General features: G+C 45.0%; 1 protein-coding gene across 1 annotated transcript in view; it reads right to left on the bottom strand.

Moving 5' to 3' along the window:
* The window catches only part of LOC134391978 (collagen alpha-1(IV) chain-like), a 185,857-nt gene that overhangs the window by 59,705 nt on the left and 103,678 nt on the right, over nucleotides 1–22,474 (bottom strand). The window contains exons 27-32 of the mRNA XM_063115900.1: nucleotides 13,445–13,543; nucleotides 13,143–13,232; nucleotides 12,885–13,024; nucleotides 6,463–6,589; nucleotides 6,300–6,380; nucleotides 3,529–3,627 (exon numbers count right to left, since the gene is read on the bottom strand). Of these exons, the coding sequence (XP_062971970.1) occupies nucleotides 3,529–3,627; nucleotides 6,300–6,380; nucleotides 6,463–6,589; nucleotides 12,885–13,024; nucleotides 13,143–13,232; nucleotides 13,445–13,543 (636 nt within the window). The remainder of the gene's footprint in view (nucleotides 1–3,528; nucleotides 3,628–6,299; nucleotides 6,381–6,462; nucleotides 6,590–12,884; nucleotides 13,025–13,142; nucleotides 13,233–13,444; nucleotides 13,544–22,474) is intronic.

The following is a 22,474-nucleotide window of genomic DNA, read 5'->3' on the forward strand; positions in this document are numbered from 1 at the left end:
AAGAGGGAAGGCTCCTGTGACTTTAATTGTTGTGATGAAGAGAGAATTTCACCAGGTGCTACATGCATACAAATGACACTTTCTGAAATTCCCTTTTTTATGCAACTGTTAAAGATACAGGAGCCCTGTCCTCCTTTTCATAGGGTCACTCTACAGGAGCGAGACATGCTAAATCCAGCAGCGGCTTGGGACTCCAAAGTCAGTGGGGTGGTGAATCTGCTCTGGGTTTCAGCCAGAACTCTAAAGGAGCTTTTCAAAGTGCTGCACCTATTTTGGGGATGGGATTCCACTCCTTGGAGAGCTCCTTTAGATTTCTGGTTGGTTATAACTGAAACTTGACACGGATTCATAGCCCCACTGACATCGGAGTCACCAGCCCCCCCATGTGACCATATGCAAAGGAGTACAGGGCTCCTGTATCTTTAACAGTTGCATAGAAAAGGCAATCTGCCCATGTTCATAGAATCATAGAATAGCAGAGTTGGAAAGGGGGCCTGCGAGGCCATCCAGTCCAACCCCCTTCTTAATGCAGGAATCGAGCTGGCAGGGTTGGGAAAACTTCCGCCCTCCAGATATCGTTGGTTGTTTGACTCACATCAGCCACAGGCAATGCACTCTGCCCATGTTCAGAGAATCATAGAATAGCAGAGTTGGAAAGGGGGCCTACGAGGCCATCCAGTCCAACCCCCTTCTTAATGCAGGAATCCACCTGGAATTCATCACAACATTTAAAGTCACAGGAGCCTTGCCTCTTTTGTATCTGGTCAAGAGGGCTGGGCTCCTGCAGCTTTAAATGTTGTGATGAAGAGAGAATTTCACCAAGTGGTGCATGCATACAGATGACACCTGCTGAAATGTACTTTTCTATACAACTATTAAAGATACAGGAGCCCTGTACTCCTTTGCATATGGTCACCCTAGCCATATTGAAAGGAGGACAGCGCTGCTCTATCTTTAACAGTTGCGTAGAAAAGGGAATTTCAGCAGGTGTCATTTGTATATATGGAGAACCTGGTGAAGTTCCCTCTTCATCACAACAGTTAAAGCTGCAGGAGCTATAGTACAGTGACCGCATTTAAAAGAGGGCAGGGCTCTCATTATCCTTTACAAAAAGCCATGAAATTAAATGAACAAAAAACCTACGGTTTATAAAACAACATTAAGGACGTACACTTTTCCACCAAGCACTAAAAAGCGGGGAAATTGGGAGTTAAGGCTCACCAGCCTTAATGCCACATCCTCCCTAAGGAGGCAGAAAGTACCAGTGAAATTCTCATTCTGCCAAAGCAGATAAACCATGAGGACAGGATGGAGAATAGGATATGCAGAGGTGACTGTGGGGTTGTGGAAAACTAATGACGAACAACTTAGAGCCACCTACTTCTTTTTTTGTTTAGAGCAGCCCTTCCCCAACCTGGTGCCCTCCAAAGGTGTTGGACTGCGATGACGGAGCAGGTAAGAAACCCCACCCCCTCCTGCCTGGCCCTGCTGCCAGGTAAGCCCCAACCCACTTACGTGTTCCATCGTCACTGGGCCTGGGCTTGAACTGAGTGCCCTGGTCCATCCGGAAGCTCAATTCAAGCCTGGGCCCGGGGACGACGGAGCAGGTAAGCACCCCCCCCTCCCGCCTGGGCCCTTACCTGGATCGCTGCTGCCGCTGTGCAAACTGCGGCACCAGCTCCAGGCAAGCCCCCACCCCAGCCCACCCCACTTACCTGCTCCGTCGTGGCTGGGCCCCGGCTTGAATCAAGCACCCTGGTCCACCCGGAAGCAAGTCCGCAGCTGCAGCCTTGCTTCTGGGTGGACTCGGGGGCTCGATTCAAGCACGGGTCAGGCCATGACGAAGAAGGTAAGAGGTGGGGGGGGGCTTGCCTGGAGCTGCCACCGCAACAGTTTGCGCAGTGGCGGCTCCAGGTAAGGGGCCAGGCAGGAGGGGGGTTGCCTGGAGCTGCCGCACTTTGTGCAGCAGTGGCAGCAGGTCCAGGTAAGGGGCCAGGTGGGGGGGTGTTCTTACCTGCTCCGTCGTCGCCTGGCCCAGGCTTAAATAGAGCCCCTGGGTCCACCCAGAAGCAAGGCTGCAAGTGTGGCCTTGCTTCCAGGTGCACCAGGGCGCTCAGTTCAAGCCCAGGCCCAGCGACGACAGAGCAGGTAAGTGGGGGGGGTAGGGGGGGGCTTGCCTGGAGGCGCCGCCCTACGTTCCCCATCCTGCTGTCCCAGCATTCCTGACCATGGGACATACTGACTTGCAATGATGGATCGTCGCAGTCCAACACCTTTGGAGGGCACCAGGTTGGGGAAGGGCTGCTCTAAACAAAAAAAGAAGTAGGTGGCTCTAAGTTGTTCATCATCAGTCTTCCACAACCCCACAGTCACCTCTGCATATCCTATTCTCCATCGTGTCCTCATGGTTTATCTGCTTTGGCAGAATGAGAATTTCACTGGTACTTTCTGCCTCCTTAGGGAGGATGTGGCGTTAAGCCTGGTGAGCCTTAACTCCCAATTTCCCTGCTTTTTGGTGCTTGGTGGAAAAGTGTATGTCCTTAACGTTGTTTTATAAACCGTAGGTTTTTTGTTCATTGAATCCAGCTATAATTGTATGAATTTCTAGCATCAATATAGTTTGGCAATTAATGTACAAGGTTGTTTGTTTGTTTCTTGTATTCACCTTGTCAGTGTTCCTCCTGTGTATTTTTTATCAGCATACTGATGGCACTTGGCTCCAATTCCACTAATGACTGCTCCAAGCAGTGTCATAAAGATGTTGTTGTTGTTATTTATTTATTTTATTGTGATTTTAACAAAACAGAACAGAAAATAAATCGTAAAAAGGAAACCAACATTGCATACATAGGAATGTCACCATTTTTTCCATCAGATATACCATTCATAAAAAAAGCGTGGGGGAGAGAGTTATGCATAGGTTTCCAGAAAAGCAGACCAAATATCCATGTACTTACCAACTCACAAATGCAGTCTATATAATACCCGTTGAAATGGTGATAGCTTTGTTAATCCATTGCATTATGGGAGGTGAGCATTTATCCTTCCAATGTAATAGTATAACTCTTTTAGCTGTCATAAGGGCTCTAAAAATTCATTTGCCCTGACCATGTGTTAACTTCCAAGAAACCAGTAGGTAGTTTAGGAGGACATGCACATTGTTCCATATTAGGGATTGTTTCAGTACAACGTTTATACTTATTATAACCACCTCCCCAAAGGGGGCAAAAAAGAAAAGAGCCTTCAACGTGGTGGCCCTCTTTCTGTAGACTTCCATGGAGGTCAGGCAGGCACCAACACCATGTTGTTTCCGACACCTCCTGAAAACAGTCTTATTCCAATAAGCATTCCTTGACTAAGAAATGTTTTGTATTTACATTCAGTGTATTTTAGTATAATAATAGTGTTATTTTTTGTATCTTTTACTGTTTTAATTCTTATGTTCACCGCTCTGGAATCTGTTTCAGATATGGAGCAGTATACAAAATTTGGAAATAAACCAGAAGAAAAAGAAAATAAAGGCCTTACCTGGGTCACCCTTTGTACCAGGTGAGCCTGGGATTCCATCATAACCTGGTTCACCCTTTTCTCCAGGAGCACCTGGTGGACCTTGGGACCCAGGGTCACCTGCAAATGATGAATATTTACATATTTTTTATTTTAGTAATTGTATCCTTTTTCTCTTGTAACATTAAGAAATGCATAAAATGGAATTTAGACACCCGGAGTCTTCCTCTATGTTCACTAATATTTCCTTCCAGTGGCAGAAATCCATAGACTCTATTAAAAATACTCCTGAAGTAAGCCCAAGTGAACAAATAAGTTATTTTAATTTCTGTAAAACAGACTAAGGATTTTATAGGGAATGGAAATCAACCCAGAATTCCACTCACAATTATTGTAATGAATAAGAACTGGTTATATACTACAATCTTTTAAATGTATGACTTGATCGGTATAGCTGATTCTGATTAGCAAACTAGCCCAAACTGGGCAAGATGGAACAACTATTAGGTAGATCCACAGTTGGCTACAGAATCAGACTGAAAGAGTGCTTATCAATGGTATCTTCTCAAACTGGGGGAAAGTAAAGAGTGGGATACCACAGCCCCTGAGGCCGGGGCTGCGGAACGTCTAGCAAAGTCAGTCGCTTTTTGCAGCTACTCACTTACTCGCGAGTAGCCGGGAAAAGCCACGGACTGGGCACAGCGCTCATACGAGCGCTGTGCCCATCGGGCCGGGGGGGGATCCTGGGGGGAGGAGATGGGGCGGGGGGGGGGGCTTAATTTAGGGGGAAAAACCACTTACCTTCTCCGGTGTCTTCGGAGCGCACATGGCTCCTTTAAACAAACAAACAAAAATGGCCGATGCTACAGGGTCCAACCCCCTGCTCAATGCAGGAATCCACCCTAAAGCATCCCTGACAGATGGTTGTCCAGCTGCCTCTTGAAAGCCTCTAGTGTGGGAGAGCCCACAACCTCCCTAGGTAACTGATTCCATTGTCGCACTGCTCTAACAGGCAGGAAGTTTTTCCTGATGTCCAGCTGGAATCTGGCTTCCTTTAACTTGAGCCCGTTATTCCGTGTCCTGCACTCTGGGAGGATCGAGAAGAGATCCTGGCCCTCCTCTGTGTGACAACCTTTTAAGTCTTTGAAGAGTGCTATCATGTCTCCCCTCAATCTTCTCTTCTCCAGGCTAAATATGCCCAATTCTTTCAGTCTCTCTTCATAGGACTTTGTTTCCAGACCCCTGATCATCCTGGTTGCCTTCCTCTGAACACACTCCAGCTTGTCTGCGTCCTTCTTGAATTGAGGAGCCCAGAACTGGACACAATACTCTAGATGAGGCCTAACCAGGGCCGAATAGAGAGGAACCAGTACTTCACGTGATTTGGAAGCTATACTTCCATTAATGCAGCCCAAAATAGCATTTGCCTTTTTTGCAGATATATCACACTGTTGGCTCATATTCAGCTTGCAATCTACAACAATTCCAAGATCCTTCTCGTTTGTAGTATTGCTGAGCCAAGTATCCCCCATCTTGTAACTGTGCCTTTGGTTTCTATTTCCTAAATGTAGAACTTGGCATTTATCTCTATTAAATTTCATTCTGTTGTTTTCAGCCCAGCACTCCAGCCTATCAAGATCACTTTGAAGTTTGTTTCTGTCTTCCAGGGTATTAGCTATCCCACCCAATTCGGCGTCATCTGCAAATTTGATCAGCGTTCCCTGCACCTCCTCGTCCAAATCATTAATATAAATGTTGAAGAGCACTGGGCCCAGGACTGAGCCCTGCGGTACCCCACTCGTTGCCTCTTCCCAGTTTGGGAAGGTTCCATTGATAAGTACTCTTTGAGTCTGATTCTGTAGCCAACTGTGAATCCACCTAATAGTTGTTCCATCTAGCCCACTTTTAGCTAGTTTGTTAATCAGCCCTTGCTGAAGGGCTGGTAGATCTTCACCGCACATCAGCTAGGGAAGACTTGCATGCAGTGAAGCCAAGTCAGCTGAGTCCCCTGAGTTGCTTCTCCACTGGAGGCAAAGCCAAGCTGTCTCCATTGCTCTAGCAGAGCAGTGAAGGGGCCTTGGTCAGCTTGGCCTGGCATAGGGCATCCCTGACTAGAAAAGCCCATGTGCAGCAAAGCAGTCATGGAAGGGAATCCTCCTTGTACAAGGGAAACTCCTCCCACCCAGGGGAGGGGCTTGCAGTGTCATGGTGGCGCCAGGGGCCCTGAAATTCGGCTATGCCTGTGTGTCCGAGGTTCTACACCCATGCCTCTTCTGTACCCAAGTTGCTGTGAACTGGCCATAGAGATCCCCAGTTCCTTTATAAAAGGCTTAGAGTGCTGAAGCTGATGTAACGTTTTGTAGTTATGGAATACTTTTAAAAAACGAAAAGAAGCTCCAAATGGTAATAGTCACAATATGATGTCATTATTATATGTCATATCACAAAAGCAAGGCTACAGTGGTCTTATAAGAACTTGCATATCATCTGCTTAGTTCGAATCTGATTTTGCTATCTTGCTCTGTGTTTATAGCATTTTGAAATAATAAAATTAACTCCCAGTATGGGCTAATCTGGGTCCAAATTTGGGTCCAAAGAAGTGGGAGCTCTATAAGATGTTTTACAAAAACTTCCTTTACTTGTAAAATTACTGATTTTATTTAGATTTAAAAAACACACACATATGGTTGAGTTTAGTTTTAAAAGTGCAAAATAATGAACCATTGTATTACTTCTTTAAGACTGAAAAAGCATGCTGGTTGTTGTTGTTTTTTAAAAAATGGGTTCTCTACCTGTTTCTCCTTTTAAGCCTGGAAAACCATTCAGACCTGGAAATCCTTTTTCACCCTTTTCACCTGGGATTCCTGGAAAACCTTTAAAAAAACCCCCAAAGGAATTAGTTTTATTGCCTGAGTACCTGATACACAATACTAAAGGAGGGTTTGGACCACTTACCTGGAGAACCTGGGAGGCCTGATTGCCCTTTGACACCTGGGGAACCTGGGATACCTGCAATCCCTAGAGCACCCTTTTCACCTTTTTCTCCAGGGCTGCCTGGGCTGCCTTCCCTTCCTTGTTCTCCCTGAGGGATAGAAGAGCTAAGAGTACGTTCTCCATTCTCGCAATAGCATTTACAAATACATCCAAAAATTATTATAGATTTTCTCCCAATCCCCCTACATGGTTGCATTTAAGACCCAACTACACTTTACAGTGCAATTGCATGTGGAGTTGGCCTGTCAGCTGCTCCTCTTCCACTGAAAACAATTTTAGGGAGGGATTGATTTATACACCGGAGAAAATGGGAGTAGGGGTCAGGGATGCTTAATCCTTTTCCTCACCCACTGCTTTTCTCCAGAAACTTCCTTCCAAGCTGGTTTTGCCCCTGCTGGGTTTTCCTGACCTATGTTTAACCTTGCACTACTCAGGGAAGAAAGCTGTCGTGGGGGGGGATATTTTAAAGGGGAAGGAGTAAAGCATCTTCTCCCCATACCTACTATTTCTCCACAGCAAATCACCCACTCTCAAGGTTAGAGTGACCATATTTTGGAAACTAAAAAGGAGGACAACATGTCTGGCCCCCAAGGGGGCGTGCCCACCACCAGGGCCCGATCTACATGTCGTTGTGAAGTCGCTTCCGTGCACAATTTTTTAAAACGCACCTAAAACGCTCCTATTGAGGTTTAGACTTTCGGCAGCCTTTCCCCTCTGCAAGGGTGGGGGGCCTATTAAAATGGTCCGCCCCCGGAGGCTAATGGACTCCGATGGATTCCAGAGGGCTCTGGGGGATTTTCCTGCTGGTATGGCTGGTGCTCCTGGAATGCAGAGATGACTCGGGCGGTTGACACGATCGCGCCCAAGCGCCCTCTCCCTCTGAGCAGAGCCCGGTCAGCTCCTTGGTATACTCCTGAGCTGAGGGCAATGAAGCAAGAGGGGAGACGGCTAGAATGCAGGCGGAGGAAAACTCGTGCTGAGTCTGATCGAACACGGGCTAGAGCTCACTATCGAGCCTATTCTGTGGCGGTGAGAGTGGCAAAGAGACAGTTCTTTTCCACCAGCATTGCATCTTCTCAGTGTCGTCCGGCGGAGCTTTTCCGGGTGGTTCGTGGCCTGTTACACTCTGGGCCAGGGCGAGAGATGGTGGAACCCTCAGTAGCATGCTGTGACGAGTTTGCACAGCACTTTGAAGATAAAGTCGCTCAGATTCGTCATGAATTGGACACCACACTTAATGCAGCTCCACTAGTAGAGGTGTTCGGAGCGCCGTCCGGTTCAGTTTTATTGGATGAGTTTCAGTTAGTGAGGCCCGAGGATGTGGACAAGGTGCTTGGCCAAGTCCGGTCGGCCACCTGTGTGCTTGACCCTTGCCCCTCTTGGCTCATTACATCAAATAAGGAGGGGATCGCCGGCTGGGTCCAGGAGGTTGTAAATGCCTCCTTGAGAGAGGGAGTGGTGCCGGCCTCTTTAAAAGAGGCGGCAATTAGACCACTCCTGAAGAAGCCTAACCTGGACCCGGAGGATGTTAACAACTACAGGCCGGTGGCTAATATCCCTTTCCTGGGCAAGGTGCTTGAGCGGGTGGTTGCAGGACAACTCCAGGCACTCTTGAATGAAACGGATTATCTAGATCCATTTCAATCGGGTTTCAGGCCTGGTTTTGGAACGGAAACTGCCTTGGTCGCCCTGTGGGATGACCTCTGTCGGGCGAGAGACAGGGGGAGTGCGACCCTGTTGGTTCTCCTAGACCTCTCAGCGGCCTTCGATACCATTGACCATGGTATCCTTCTGGATAGGTTGTCTGAGCTGGGAGTTGGAGGTACTGAGTTGCAGTGGTTCCGCTCCTACTTGGATGGCCGATTCCAGAAGGTGGTGCTGGGGGATTATTGCTCTGTGCCATGGCTCCTAAGCCATGGGGTTCCACAGGGCTCTATCTTATCCCCTATGCTGTTTAACATATACATGAAGCCGCTGGGGGAGGTTATCCGGAGATGTGGACTGAGGTGTCATCAATATGCAGATGATACCCAGCATTACATTTCCTTTTCATCAAACCCAGGTGAGGCAGTGGCTGTTCTGAACCAGTGCCTGGGCACGGTAATGGACTGGATGAGGGCTAATAAACTGAAACTCAATCCAGACAAGACGGAGGTACTGTTAGCGGGTGGTTCTTCTGTCCGGCGAGGTGATGTTTGCCCTGTCCTGGACGGGGTTGCACTCCCCCTAAAGGATTGGGTCCGTAGTTTGGGGGTGCTCTTGGATCCAGAACTGTCACTTGAGGCACAGGTGAATTCAGTGGCAAAGAGCACCTTTTATCAGCTCAGGCTGATATACCAGCTGCGCCCTTATCTGGACAGAGATAGCTTAGCTACAGTTATCCATGCTCTGATAACCTCTCGTTTGGATTACTGCAATGCTTTATACGTGGGGCTGCCTTTGAAAACGGTCCGGAAACTTCAACTGGTGCAAAACAGGGCAGCACGCTTACTAACAGGGACTGGCCGACGAGACCACATTACGCCAGTCCTTTTCCAGCTTCATTGGCTGCCAGTCCAGGTCTGGGCCCGATTCAAAGTGCTGGTATTAACATTTAAAGCCCTAAACGGCTTGGGGCCAGGTTATCTGAAGGAACGCCTCCTCCCATATGTACCTGCCCAGACCCTAAGGTCATCCTCAGGGGTCCTCCGTGAGCCCCTGCCAAAGGAAGTGAGGCAGGTGGCTACCAGGAGGAGGGCCTTCTCTGCTGTGGCACCCTGGCTGTGGAATGAGCTCCCTAAGGAGGTTTGCTTGGCACCTACATTATATGCTTTTAGACGCCAGGTGAAGACCTTTTTATTCTCCCAACATTTTAACAATCTATAAATTTTAAATAACATGGTTTTAAATTTGTAATTTTGCATTGCTGCTGTTTTTATCTGGTTGAGCTTTTATATTGTATTTTATATTATGGTTTTATACTGTTGTTTTATACTTTGAATGGTTTTAATTTTTGTGAACCGCCCAGAGAGCTCCGGCTATTGGGCGGTATAGAAATGTAATAAATAATAAATAAATAAATAAATAAATGAAGCGCGTCTTTCTTTGCTGTCTCTGGTGCTTTTTCTTTCTGTTTCATTTCGTTGGAGTGGTTCACACTCCTCTAAATTGCTGTCCCTTCCGGATGCTTGTGGTGGGGGTGGGGGGACCGGCATTGTTGAGCTGAAAGCCAGCTCAACACATTCCTGAGCATTTAATTACTTGCTAATGAGAGTGGGTGGGGAATAACAATGAGTCGTTTCTACCTTGGCAACCGAAAAGCCCCAGTGGAAAGGCAGAGGCTTCAATTACAATTTTCCTTTCATTCTACTTCTATATTTTTACAGTGAAATAGCATGGCTTTGCTATTAAAAATGGTTGGAGTTCTCATTTTATATTGTGAAAGCTGACTGGAGAAAAGACAAAAGAGATTTTCTAGATATTTGTGCATTCTGGATGGTATATTGTGACCCCCCCCCCCCCCCCGCTTTTTAAAAAAATCCTCAATGTTGTTTCCTCAAATCCCGGAAAGGCAACAAAAAGTCTGGGCGGAGCGGGGTGGTGAGGAAACAGCGAAGAAATGTTGCACACGTTGGAAGAAGGAATGCATTAAATTCACTTAAAACGGAGTAAGTAACAGCGCTCAAAAGCTGGGAAACTGTGATTTTAAAGTAAGGCTGTGTGTCGCGACGAGCTTTTGGGCGCACTTGAGGCGCACGGAAGCGACTTCAATACGACGTGTAGATTGGGCCCATGTCCGGCACCCGTGGGCATGACCAGCACTAAGGGGAGGGGAGCCCACCCAAACATGGCCTTGGCCACATCTCTGATTTTACAGCACACAATTAAGACAAACCTGTTCTACATAACATCTTTATGTTAAAATCACTGAAATAAAGAACAAGTGTACCTGAAATTAACTTCACTTATTCTTACTTTTGCAGCTTTTGCTGTACTTTGAAGCTTTTGCTATACTCTGTATGATACAGTCTCCCTTTCCCTCAAATAACTTTTCTGACTGCATCCTCACTTCGCTGCAAGCTGCTGTTAATGGGGTTTGCTGCCAGCCAGGCGGCTGGCTTTTTTATTTTTAAATTTCAATTTTTTTGGAACTTGTGTACGATTGTCACATGTTTCTCTACTCTAACATTAGGGTGGGTGTTGTGGGCAGCAGACACTACTTTGCCCATTCACACTTCTCACTTATATTCATTAGCTTCTCAAGGCTTGTGCGTTGGCACCACTTTGCACATCCAGACTTTGAACTCCTGTCTACAAACACGTGACTCTGAGACCCTCTTTCTAATGCCCTGCATTGCATGCCAGCACCATGGGGCTAATTTACAATAGGTGTCTCTGGGTTGTCTGTGCAGCCTCTGTTGTCTCTCACTCTAAGTCATTGCAGCCAAACCAAAGCTTCCAGCCTCAAACAATCTCCCCCCACCTCTGCCAAAGTCTCCTGAGAATCCATCTGGGCTATGCACTTGGCTGGGGATATTGCTTATTGCAGCTTATTGCTTGGTCATGTCTGGTGACTCTTACTTTAAAAACCTCCACCACCAACCACCTCTACCTTCTCTACTCCTGCACAACAGCTCCACTCTGATGCACTCTTAAAACACTCTGGGTGGCAAGCCAGCCTCTCAGGGCCAAGCTACAGGTGCATCTGGGTTGCCTTCAGCCTCTCTCTGCCTTATGCCAGCCAGCCAACATCTCCAGCCTCAAAACAATCATCTGCCAAAGTCTCCCAACAGTCCAGCCAGGCTGTGCACTTGTGCCCTGTGGCTGGGGGTAGAGTGACAGCATAGCTTGGTCACATCCTGTGACTCTTTTTTTTTTAAACTCCACCGCCAGCTGCCTCTACCTACATCAACACTAGACTTTGAGACACTCTTAAAAAGGCTGGGTGTAGACCGCCAGCCTCCCAGAGTTCAGGTACAGCCATCTCTGAGTTGTGTCTTCAATCTAACTCTGTCTCTAAGAGATATGCCAGCCAGCCAAAGCCACAAATCTATCTATTTTTCTCTCACACACTTCAAATGTTCTGCGTTGCATGCCACATCAACAGGACATCCACAAAGATGAGAGCCTCTCTCTCGACTGGCACCTCACTGTTGGTCATGAGAGTTTTTCTCGAAGGATCATCCTTCATCTTTTTCTCGAAGGATCATCCTTCAGCCCAGCACTTTTTAGCTAAAAACTGGAGATCCCCTTGATGCCAAGGGCTGAAACTGCTCAAGGTGCAAGACCCCAAAGAGGAGGTTTGACAACCTGAGTTTGAAGGATATGGCTCCAGCGGTTTTTTTAAACAATAATTTTAAAACCTTGAACTTTTAAAAAAATCCTAAAACTCAATGGATGAACAGATCTGATTCAAACTTGGCATGGCTAAAGTCCTCCTTAAGAGCAATCATGGTGCCAAATTTCATCACTTTATCTTTAAAAATAACAATTTTAAAAAATAATTTTGAAACCTCAAATTTTAAAAAAATTCTTAAAAATCAACAGATGAATGTGCTTCAAATTTGGCATGGCTAAACACTACCTAAGAGCTATCATTAATCTCTTTAGCTTTAAAAATGATGGAGATACAAGCATTTTTAAAATCCCCATTGAAGTAGAGCTGCCCTTTGGCTGTGGAGGATGGGAAAAATCTGGATTTTTCTTCAAATTTCATAATTCCCCTTCCTGGATTTGTTACCAAAAATCCTGACAAATCCAGGTTTTTCCTGTCATATGGTCACCTTAGGTAATTCTAAAGCAGAGAAGGCTCTCCTGTAATATCTAAATTGCCCTTAAGCACCGCTGATTTCAGTGGGATTCTGTGGGATTCAGTGGGATTCTATCTAGAAACAGGGGTTTGGGAGCTAGGAGATCTGAAGATAAGGGCGCTAACAGAACAGTGGGATAGTTTTGCGATAGTTTATCACTATCAATTTCTATCCTGCTTTTTTAACCAAATAAACAGGTTCTCAAGGCAGCTGCCAATAAAATCCAGATTAACAAAATCTTAACTAAAACAGAGCATAAAAGCAAATGGATTAAAATAAAACAATAACATAAACAGTACAATTAAATAAAACCTCCTTCAGCAATAGTCTAGTTTATATGCCTTATTAGAGGATTATTTGAATTGTTTAGCGTTTGTAAATGCAATTACATTTTGGCGAGGGGCATGCATGGTAAAGTGCAGGTTTTGCATGCAGAAACTCCCAGGTTTATTCTTTGGTATCACTGGGTAGGCAGGGAAAGATCCCTGCCTGAAACCCTGGAATGCCACTGTCAGTTAGCGTAGAGATGCTTTAGCAAAATAACTTGAACATGATCTAGAATATTTAACAGTTTTCAAGGAGTATTAAGCATACCTTGTCACCAGGGTCACCTGGAAAGCCAATTCCTGGAAGCCCAGGCTCTCCTTTGTAACCTTTCACACCTTTCCCTCCAGGAAATCCTGGTTTACCTGCCTCACCTGGAAACCCTTGCACTCCTTTTTCTCCTGCCTGTCCTAAAATTAAAAGTTCAAATTACGTTATATTGTAATAATTGTCTTCCCTAAAAAATAAAATAATGTATCAAAATAATGCAAAATTCCAAATTTACCAAAGTTATAAAGTGAATGTTACCTGGCAGGCCCATTTCTCCCATTGATCCCTTTTGTCCAGGAGGTCCTGATTCACCCTGATATCCTGGTGGACCTGAGTCCCCTTTTGGTCCTAAATTGAGAAGGGAAATATAAAAATTACATTCCTTCCTACGGCTCATGAATACACATTATAATAAAGCTTATTCCTTTACAGATACATATATCATGTTGCCTTCCTAGATTATTTCATCACTTAGCAATTCTATACAATTGGCATAATAGTTAACAGGTTTCACAACAATTAGTGCTGGGGGGGGAACACCCCCCCCGAGGGTTTCCTACCTGCTTGGCCAGGCAGACCAGGTTCCCCATCCTTTCCTGGCATTCCTGCTGTCCCAGGATCCCCTGGAGATCCCTTGTCTCCTATTGGCCCCTGTTGCCCTAGAAAGCATAAATATTTGGTTCATATCATTTATTTATTTATTTTTATTACATTTTTATACTGCCCATCAGCCGAAGCTCCCTGGGCAGTGCACAATTAAAAACCATACAATACCATACAATAAATTTAAAACATTTAATGTTTAAAAGGCAATGTAAACTAGCTGCATTAAAAACCAGGGAAAGCTTGCATTAAAAGGTATGTCTTCAGGAGACGTTTAAAAGATATTATGTTTTCCACCTCCTGAACTGCATGAGGAAGGGTCCTCCAGAGGGTGGGGGCCGCCACAGAGAAGGCCCACTACCAAGGTTCTTCATGGTGGCATTCTGTTCATTTTGGAATAGCCAGTAGAGCCTCCTCTGAGGATCATAATTGTCATCTGGGTGTGTATAAGGGAAGGCGGTCTGCTAGGTATCCTGGTCCCAAGTTGTTTAGGGCTTTGTAGGCTAACAACATAACCTTGTAAGTGGCTCAGGAGCTAACAGGTAGCCTGTGCATTTTTTTAAACATTGGTTTTATATGAACAGAGCTGGTTGTCCCCGTGAGCAACCTAGCTGCTGTGTTCTGCACTAGCTACAGCTTCCGAACCACACACATGGGTAGCCCCACATAGAGCGTATTGCATTACAGTAGTCTAATCGTGAGGTTACCAGTGCATGAATGACCGTGGCAAGGCTATCCCTATCCAGGAACAGGTGTAGTTGGCATACCAACCAAAGTTGGTAATGGCCGCTCCGAGCCACGGAGTTCACCTGGGCCTCCAGTGACAAGGATGGGTCCAGGAGCACCCCCAAACTATGGACCTGCTACTTCAGAGGGAGTACAACCCCATCCAGAACAGGCAAACACCCCAATTCCTGGACCTGGGAACCACCAACCCACAAGACCTCTGTCTTATTGGGATTTAGCTTCAGTTTATTGGTCCTCATTCAAGCCATAACTGTATCCAGGCACTGGTTCAGAATGTGCACAGCCTCTCCCGATTCAGATGTTACAGAGAAATAGAGCTGGGTGTCATCAGCATTTATATCCCCAAATCTCCTGATGACTGCTCCCAACAGCTTCATATAGATATTAAATAACATTGGGGAAAGGATGGTGTCCTGAGTTCAACTGCCATGGGGCAGAAGTACATTCCCCCAATGCTATTTTCTGGACTCCATCCCGCAAGTATGAGCTGAAACACTGTGAAACAGTGCCGCCAACCCCCAACTCACAGAGGCGATCCAGGAGGATACCATGGTCAATGGTATCAAAAGCCGCTGAGAGATCAAGAAATAGTAACAGGGTCATACTCCCCTTGTCCCTATCCCGAAGATCATCAATCAGGGTGACCAAGGCTGATTCCGTCCCAAAACCAGGCCTGAACCTAGACTGGAATGGATCCAGATAATCAGGGCCTTGCTAGACCTGGTTGAAAATCCGGGGGAGAGGAGGAGAGAACTTGCATTATGAATAACGCAAGATCTCGCCCTTATTCACATGTGAGCCATGACAAGCTCTGGAGGAGAGCAGTTGCGGCCGCCATTTTTTAATTTTTAAAGTGGCGGCAGCAGCGCAGGAGACAGAAACAGTAAGTGGTGTCTTTTTAAAAAAAATCTCCTTCCCCCCCATCTGCGATCTCCCCCCCCGGCCCCATTCTCCTTCCCCCGCCCGCCATGTCCGATCCCCCACCCCCCGCCCGCAATGTTCCGATCCCCCGCCCGCAATGTTCCGATCCCCCGCCCGCAATGTCCAACCACCTGCCCCCCCGCCCTAAAACATAATTTTCAATACTAATGTTGAGATCCAAAATATGTGAAGCGACAGTAGAGATGTGCCTCTGAGCATGTGTGGGGTGACTCTGCCCATTAGAAAATCGGTTCTGAATGTAGGGTCTTATAGATAAGGCACACACAGCATCAGAATATCTTTCACTGTTAGGATAGAAATCCTAAATGGCTGAGCTATTGTAATATTACGCAGTTACATGGGCATAACATACCCGAGGACCCTAGCCAACCACTCCTAGTCAGGGCTAATCACCCTGTTTAAAAAAATGGTTAGAAAAAGTAGGAAAAAAGCCTTGAATGAGCAGCACCAAGGCCAAAGAACATTGCATGAACCTAACCGTTGGCCAAAATGGAAATGGACAGGAAATTAATAAGGAAAAGAATAACCACCCAAACTCCCCCAGATGTGTTTTGCCTGTTCCACAGGCAACCACCAAGGCTAAGCACACAGCTTGAAACAATAGTCATAGTCAACAACAAAAGGCTAATGGAACATAAAATTCAAAAAATTAAAGAAGAAATAGCACAACAGAATACCAACACAAGGCACAGATGCAGCAACAACAAGTAAATAAACACCTATAGAAGAAACAGTAACTCTAGACACAACAACCCCACTAGGTGACGACACAACCCAAAACACACAACGACACAAGAAACATAAACACAGAACAGCAATCGATGGAAGAAACTGAGACAAATTTAACAAAAAGGAGAGAAATTGACCCGATGAAAAGAAACCCACTACCAAGAATAAGGTTTAACAAGGACATGCAGAAACTCAGAAATATAATGAATAGTAAACTCACAGCATACATTAATAATGATTGAAACCCATAAGAAATCCACATAGTCATCTATTCAGCAGCCACAGTAGTCCTCATCTGAAACAAACAGCAATAACTCCTCACAAACAACAACACAGAGAGATTAGACACCAAACCAAAACCACAATTCAGAATTGAAAACAAAATTGAAAAGCTACAAAATGATAAAAGAAGAATGACACAATACAAAAATGGGAATCGTCAGGAAAAACTGAAAACAGACATGAAAATGGAATTCGGGATAGGAAAATGTGAGGTGTTACACATAGAAAGAGGAAAATGGAAACAAGAAGAAACAGAAAAAAACACTAAATTAAAAAATATTAGATAACATGGAAGATTCCAACAAAACATGAAATCAGCCATTCCATAGTAAAAACTCAACTAGGAATGCAATATAAAAGCCGCCTATCACAAATTACGATATTGAGGGGAGGGGGGCTTCTAACACTATTTGGTACCCCGCTTCTATGATGTTGAGGACCCAGGTGTCCATGGTGATGGATGTCCAAATTGGTAGGAATGTCGCAAGAATCTTCCCAAAATATGGGCTCCGTCTCACCGGGTGGTAAGACTCAAAGACGCTACTTAGACATGGTGTCAGAATTCCGGTAGAGAAAGTGGGATATTGAAGCTGGCTTTCTTTGCTGCTGTTGTTGAGGTTGTTGGTATCGAGGGAGGCGATCCTGAGATTGTCTATAATATGGAGTTTGTTGCCAGTACCATCATCTTCGTTTGGATGAGAAGTACTGGGTCCGATGAGCTATGCCCATCTTCTTTGCCTTCTGAATTGTGTCCATTGCCTCATTCGTAGATGCTTTGAATAAGCCCTCACCATCAAACGGGAGATCTTCTATTCTAGACCTGTTTTCTAGTGTCAGACCTGCTGAACACAACCATGCATGCCTTCATAATGCAATAGAGCCACCTTAGACGCACAATCCGTTTGATGGCGGGACGTTTTTATTTGCTGTCTGGATAATTTCATTGCTTCACTTTGAAAAATGCAGGTGAGCTCCCTTTGGTCCTCTGTTTAGTAATCACATTGGGAGGATAAATGCCAAGTTCTACATTTAGGGAATAGAAACTAAATGCACAGTTACAAGATGGGGGACACTTGGCTCAGCAATACTACAAACGAGAAAGATCTTGGAAAGATCAACCAGGATGATCAGGGGTCTAGAAACAAAGCCCTATGAAGAAAGACTGAAAGAACTGGGCATGTTTAGCCTGGAGAAGAGAAGATTGAGGGGAGACATGATAGCACTCTTCAAATACTTAAAAGGTTGTCACACAGAGGAGGGCCAGGATCTCTTCTCGATCCTCCCAGAGTGCAGGACAAGGAATAATGGGCTCAAGTTAAAGGAAGCCAGATTCCAGCTGGACATCAGGAAAAACTTCCTGACTGTTAGAGCAGTGCGACGGTGGAATCAGTTACCTAGGGAGGTTGTGGGCTCTCCCACACTAGAGGCTTTCAAGAGGCAGCTGGACAACCATCTGTCAGGGATGCTTTAGGGTGGATTCCTGCATTGAGCAGGGGGTTGGACTCGATGGCCTTGTAGGCCCCTTCCAACTCTGCTATTCTATGATTCTATGATTCTATGACATTTTATCCCATAAGAATAATTGGTATCATGCCATCATGGGTTGGTAATTGGAGACTTTAAGACTCAATGCAGCGGATGAATAGATTTGGTGCCTCAACGTTTCCAATCTGCGGCCCTCCTTGTAAGTTAGTGAACTGCGAGTCTAAGTGGATTGTCTTTGTGCTGATTCCACTATGATGGAGTTTGGTTTCAGGGGGATGAATAAGAAACCTGCATCTTTATCCTGCACACAGTATAAGGTTTCTAGACACGTAGAAGTCGGTGTCATTGATGATGGGCGCTTCCACGATTGCCGTGACATTTGTAAGAGGGTTGGTAGGCATGGGATTGCTACCAGTGCTGATGTTTCTGGGTATACAGTATCAAAGAGAGGGTCATTAAGGTATCCTGATGGTTGGCCAGTATTGATTGCGAGGGACTGTGCCATTCTTAATATCTTTTCAATAAAATGTGTCATGTCTTCTGATGGTAAAGCTCTATCTGTTGTGTTGTCCACGTCATCTGGTGATGGGAGAGATATTGCCTATCGAGGATTCTGATGATGAGTCTGATATATAGTTGTCCATTGGTGAATAGTCTCTATATGGCTGACAAGGTGGAGGAGGAAAATGTCATCCTGAAGGAGGTCTATGTGTCAGTGCCACCCTGGGTCATGTACCAGGTTGATCTTGGTGGTACTTGAGCTCATTATTCCGTGTCCTGCACTCTGGCAGGATCAAAAAGAGATCCTGGCCCTCCTCTGTGTGACAACCTTTCAAGTATTTGGAGAGTGCTATCATGTCTCCCCACATTCTTCTTTTCTCCACACTAAAAATGAACAGTTCTTTCCATCTCTGCTCATAGGGCTTTGTTTCCAGACCCCTGATCATCCTCGTTGCCCACCTCTGAACACACTTTAGTTTGTCTGTATCCTTCTTGAAGTGTGGTGCCCAGAAATTGATGCAATATGCAAGATGAAGCCTAACCAGTGCTGAAAAGAGAGGAACGTGATTTGGAAGCTATACTTCTATTAATGCAGCCCAAAATAGCATTTGCTTTTCTTTGCAGCCACATCACACTGTTGGCTCATATTCAACCTGTGATCTACAACAATTCCAAGATCCTTCTCGTTTGTAGTATTGCTGAGCCAAGTATTCTTATCTTGTAACTGTGTATTTGATTTCTTTTTCCTAGGTGTAGAACTTGGCATTTATCCTTATTAAATTTCATCCTGTTGTTTTCAGCCCAGCGCTCCAGCTATGGTGCTATATAAATAAATAATAATAATAATAATAATAATAATAATAATAATAATAATAATAACTTTGAAGTTTGTTTCTGTCTTCCATCTCAACCAATTTTGTGTCAACTGCAAATTTGATAAGTGTTCCCTGCACCTCCTCATCCAAATCATTAATAAAAATGCTGAGGAGCACTAGGCCCAGGACTGAGCCCTGTGGTACCCCACTCGTTACCTCCCCCCAGTTTGAGAAGGTACTGTTGATAAGCACTTTTTGAGTCCAATTCTGTAGCCAACTGTGGATCTACCTAATAGTTGTTCCATCTAGCCCGCTTTTAGCTAGTTTGCTAGCCAGAATATCTTTGTCAAAATCTTTGCTGGAGTCAAGATATATTATGTCCACAAGGGAGGTTACCCAATCAAAAAGTGAGATCAGATGTTTGGCCACAGCATGAAGAACTTGATCAGGAGGGCTTTAAACTGAATCTTACGGGGGCGGGAGACGTAAATTTCGAGGCAACAATGGATGAAGGCCAATGCACCACAGTACAGAGAACAGCTCCAATAGTGTCCCAAAATAGTGTCTGCAACAATGTAGGAACAAAGCCAGACTATAAAAAACATAGTCCTCAATGTCTATATACTAATGCCCAGAGCATGGGAAACAAACAGAATGAACTTGAACTCTTATTACATGAAGGCAAATACAACTTGATAGGTATAACTGAAACTTGGTGGGATGACTCCCATGACTGGAATATAGCAATTGAAGGATATAACTTGTTCAAAAAGAACAGAAGAAATAGAAAGGGAGGTGGAGTTGCACTATATGTTAAAAATACCTATCCCTGCACAGAAATACAGGCGGATGAGACTGGGAGCCCCGTCGAGAGTGTCTGGATTAAAATAAATGGGGCTAGGAATAAAAAGAATATGATAATCGGAGTCTACTACCGACCACCCAATCAAGGAAAGACGAGGAAGAAACTTTTGAGAAACAAATTGCCAGTGTTTCAAGGAAGTGTGATGTAGTAGTGATGGGGGACTTCAATTACCCTGATATCTGTTGGGAGACCATTACTGCCAAAAGCGGCCCTTCCAAGAAATTCCTGACATGTATGGGTGATAAATTTCTCCTACAGAAAGTGGTGGAAGGAACTAGAGGATCGGCAATCCTTGACTTGTTATTGACCAATAGGGATGACTTAGTGGATAAAGTGGCAGTTACGGGAACTCTGGGGGAAAGTGACCACGTCATACTTGAATTCTTGATTATGAAGGAGACAAAAGTCGAGCGTAGCCATACACATACTCTGGATTTTGGGAAAGTTAATTTTAATAAACTCAGAACTATAATAAGTAAGGTCCCGTGGCAAGGGAGCCTAATGAGAAAAGGAGTGCAGGATGGGTAGGAGTATTTAAAAAATGAAATTTTAAAGGCACAGTTACAAACAATTCCAACAAGGAGAAAAGATAGAAGACAACAGAGGAAACCAATGTGGCTCCACAAAAAGCTTAGAGATGACCTGAAAACAAAAAGGGATACATATAGGAAGTGGAAGGAAGGCCAGGCTACAAAAGAAGAGTACAGACAAGTGGCGCAGAAGTGCCAAAAGGCTAAAGCTGTGAATGAGCTGAGATTAGCGAGGGATGCTAAAAGAAATAAAAAGGCTTTCTTCAGATACGTGAGTAGTAAAAGACAGAGGAAAGAAATGGTGGTTCAACTGCTTAATGAGGATGGCAAATTGATAACAGATGACAAAGAAAAGGCTGACGTGCTCAATTCCTACTTTGCCTCGGCCCTCTCCCAAAAGCGGGTCTATGACCCCCCGGGAAAAGTTAAGCAGAAGTTGAGGGAGCAGGATTGCAGTTTGAGATTGCTAAACAAATGGTCAAAGAACACCTAATTTCCTTGAATGAGTTTAAATCTCCAGGGCCCGATGAACTGCATCCTAGAGTAATGAAGGAGCTAGCGGAAGAACTCTCAGAACCTTTGTCTATTATCTTTGCAAAATCATGGATGATGGGTGAGGTGCTGGACGACTGGAGGAGGGCTAACGTTGTCCCTATCTTCAAAAAGGGCGAAAAGGAGGAACCTGGGAACTACAGACCAGTCAGTCTGACATCCATCCCTGGGAAAATTCTGGAGCAGATTATAAAGAAGTCAATCTGTAAACACCTTGAAACCAATGCAGTGATTACTAGAAGCCAACATGGATTTGTCAGGAACAAATCCTGTCAGACTAATTTGATCTCATTTTTTGATAGGATAACCTCCCTTGTGGACTGTGGGAAAGCTGTGGACGTCATATATCTTGACTTCAGCAAAGCTTTTGACAAAGTACCACATGACATTCTGATTAACAAACTAGCTAAAGTGGGCTAGATGGAACAACTATTAGGTGGATTCACATTTGGCTACAGAATCAGACTCAAAGAGTACTTATCAATGGAACCTTCTCAAACTGGGGAGAGGCAACGAGTGCGGTACCGCAGGGCTCAGTCCTGGGCCCAGTGCTCTTCAACATTTTTATTAATGATTTGGACGAGGAGGTGCAGGGAACGCTGATCAAATTTGCAGATGACACAAAATTGGGTGGGATAGCTAATACCCTGGAAGATAGAAACAAACTTCAAAGTGATCTTGATAGGCTGGAGTGCTGGGCTGAAAACAACAGAATGAAATTTAATAGGGATAAATGCCAAGTTCTACATTTAGGAAATAGAAACCAAAGGCACAGTTACAAGATGGGGGACACTTGGCTCAGCAATACTACAAACGAGAAGGATCTTGGAATTGTTGTATATCGCAAGCTGAATATGAGCCAACAGTGCGATATGGCTGCAAGAAAGGCCAATGCTATTTTGGGCTGCATTAATAGAAGTATAGCTTCCAAATCACATGAGGTACTGGTTCCTCTCTATTCAGCCCTGGTTAGGCCTCATCTAGAGTATTGTGTCCAGTTCTGGGCTCCACAATTCAAGAAGGATGCAGACAAGCTGGAGCGGGTTCAGAAGAGGGCAACCAGGATGATCAGGGGTCTAGAAACAAAGCCCTATGAAGAGAGACTGAAAGAACTGGGCATGTTTAGCCTGGAGAAGAGAAGATTGAGGGGAGACATGATAGCACTCTTCAAATACTTAAAAGGATGTCCCACAGAGGAGGGCCAGGATCTCTTCTCGATCCTCCCAGAGTGCAGGACACGGAATAATGGGCTCAAGTTAAAGGAAGCCAGATTCCGGCTGGACATCAGGAAAAATTTCCTGACTTAGAGCAGTGCGACAGTGGAATCAGTTACCTAGGGAGGTTGTGGGCTCTCCCACACTAGAGGCCTTCAAGAGGCAGCTGGACAACCATCTGTCAGGGATGCTTTAGGGTGGATTCCTGCATTGAGCAGGGGGTTGGACTCGATGGCCTTGTAGGCCCCTTCCAACTCTGCTATTCTATGATTATATGATTCTATGAGATTAGTCTGACAGGATTTGTTCTTGACAAATCCATGCT

This window comes from Elgaria multicarinata, chromosome 2 (genome assembly GCF_023053635.1).
Source record: "Elgaria multicarinata webbii isolate HBS135686 ecotype San Diego chromosome 2, rElgMul1.1.pri, whole genome shotgun sequence".
NCBI lineage: Eukaryota > Metazoa > Chordata > Lepidosauria > Squamata > Anguidae > Elgaria > Elgaria multicarinata.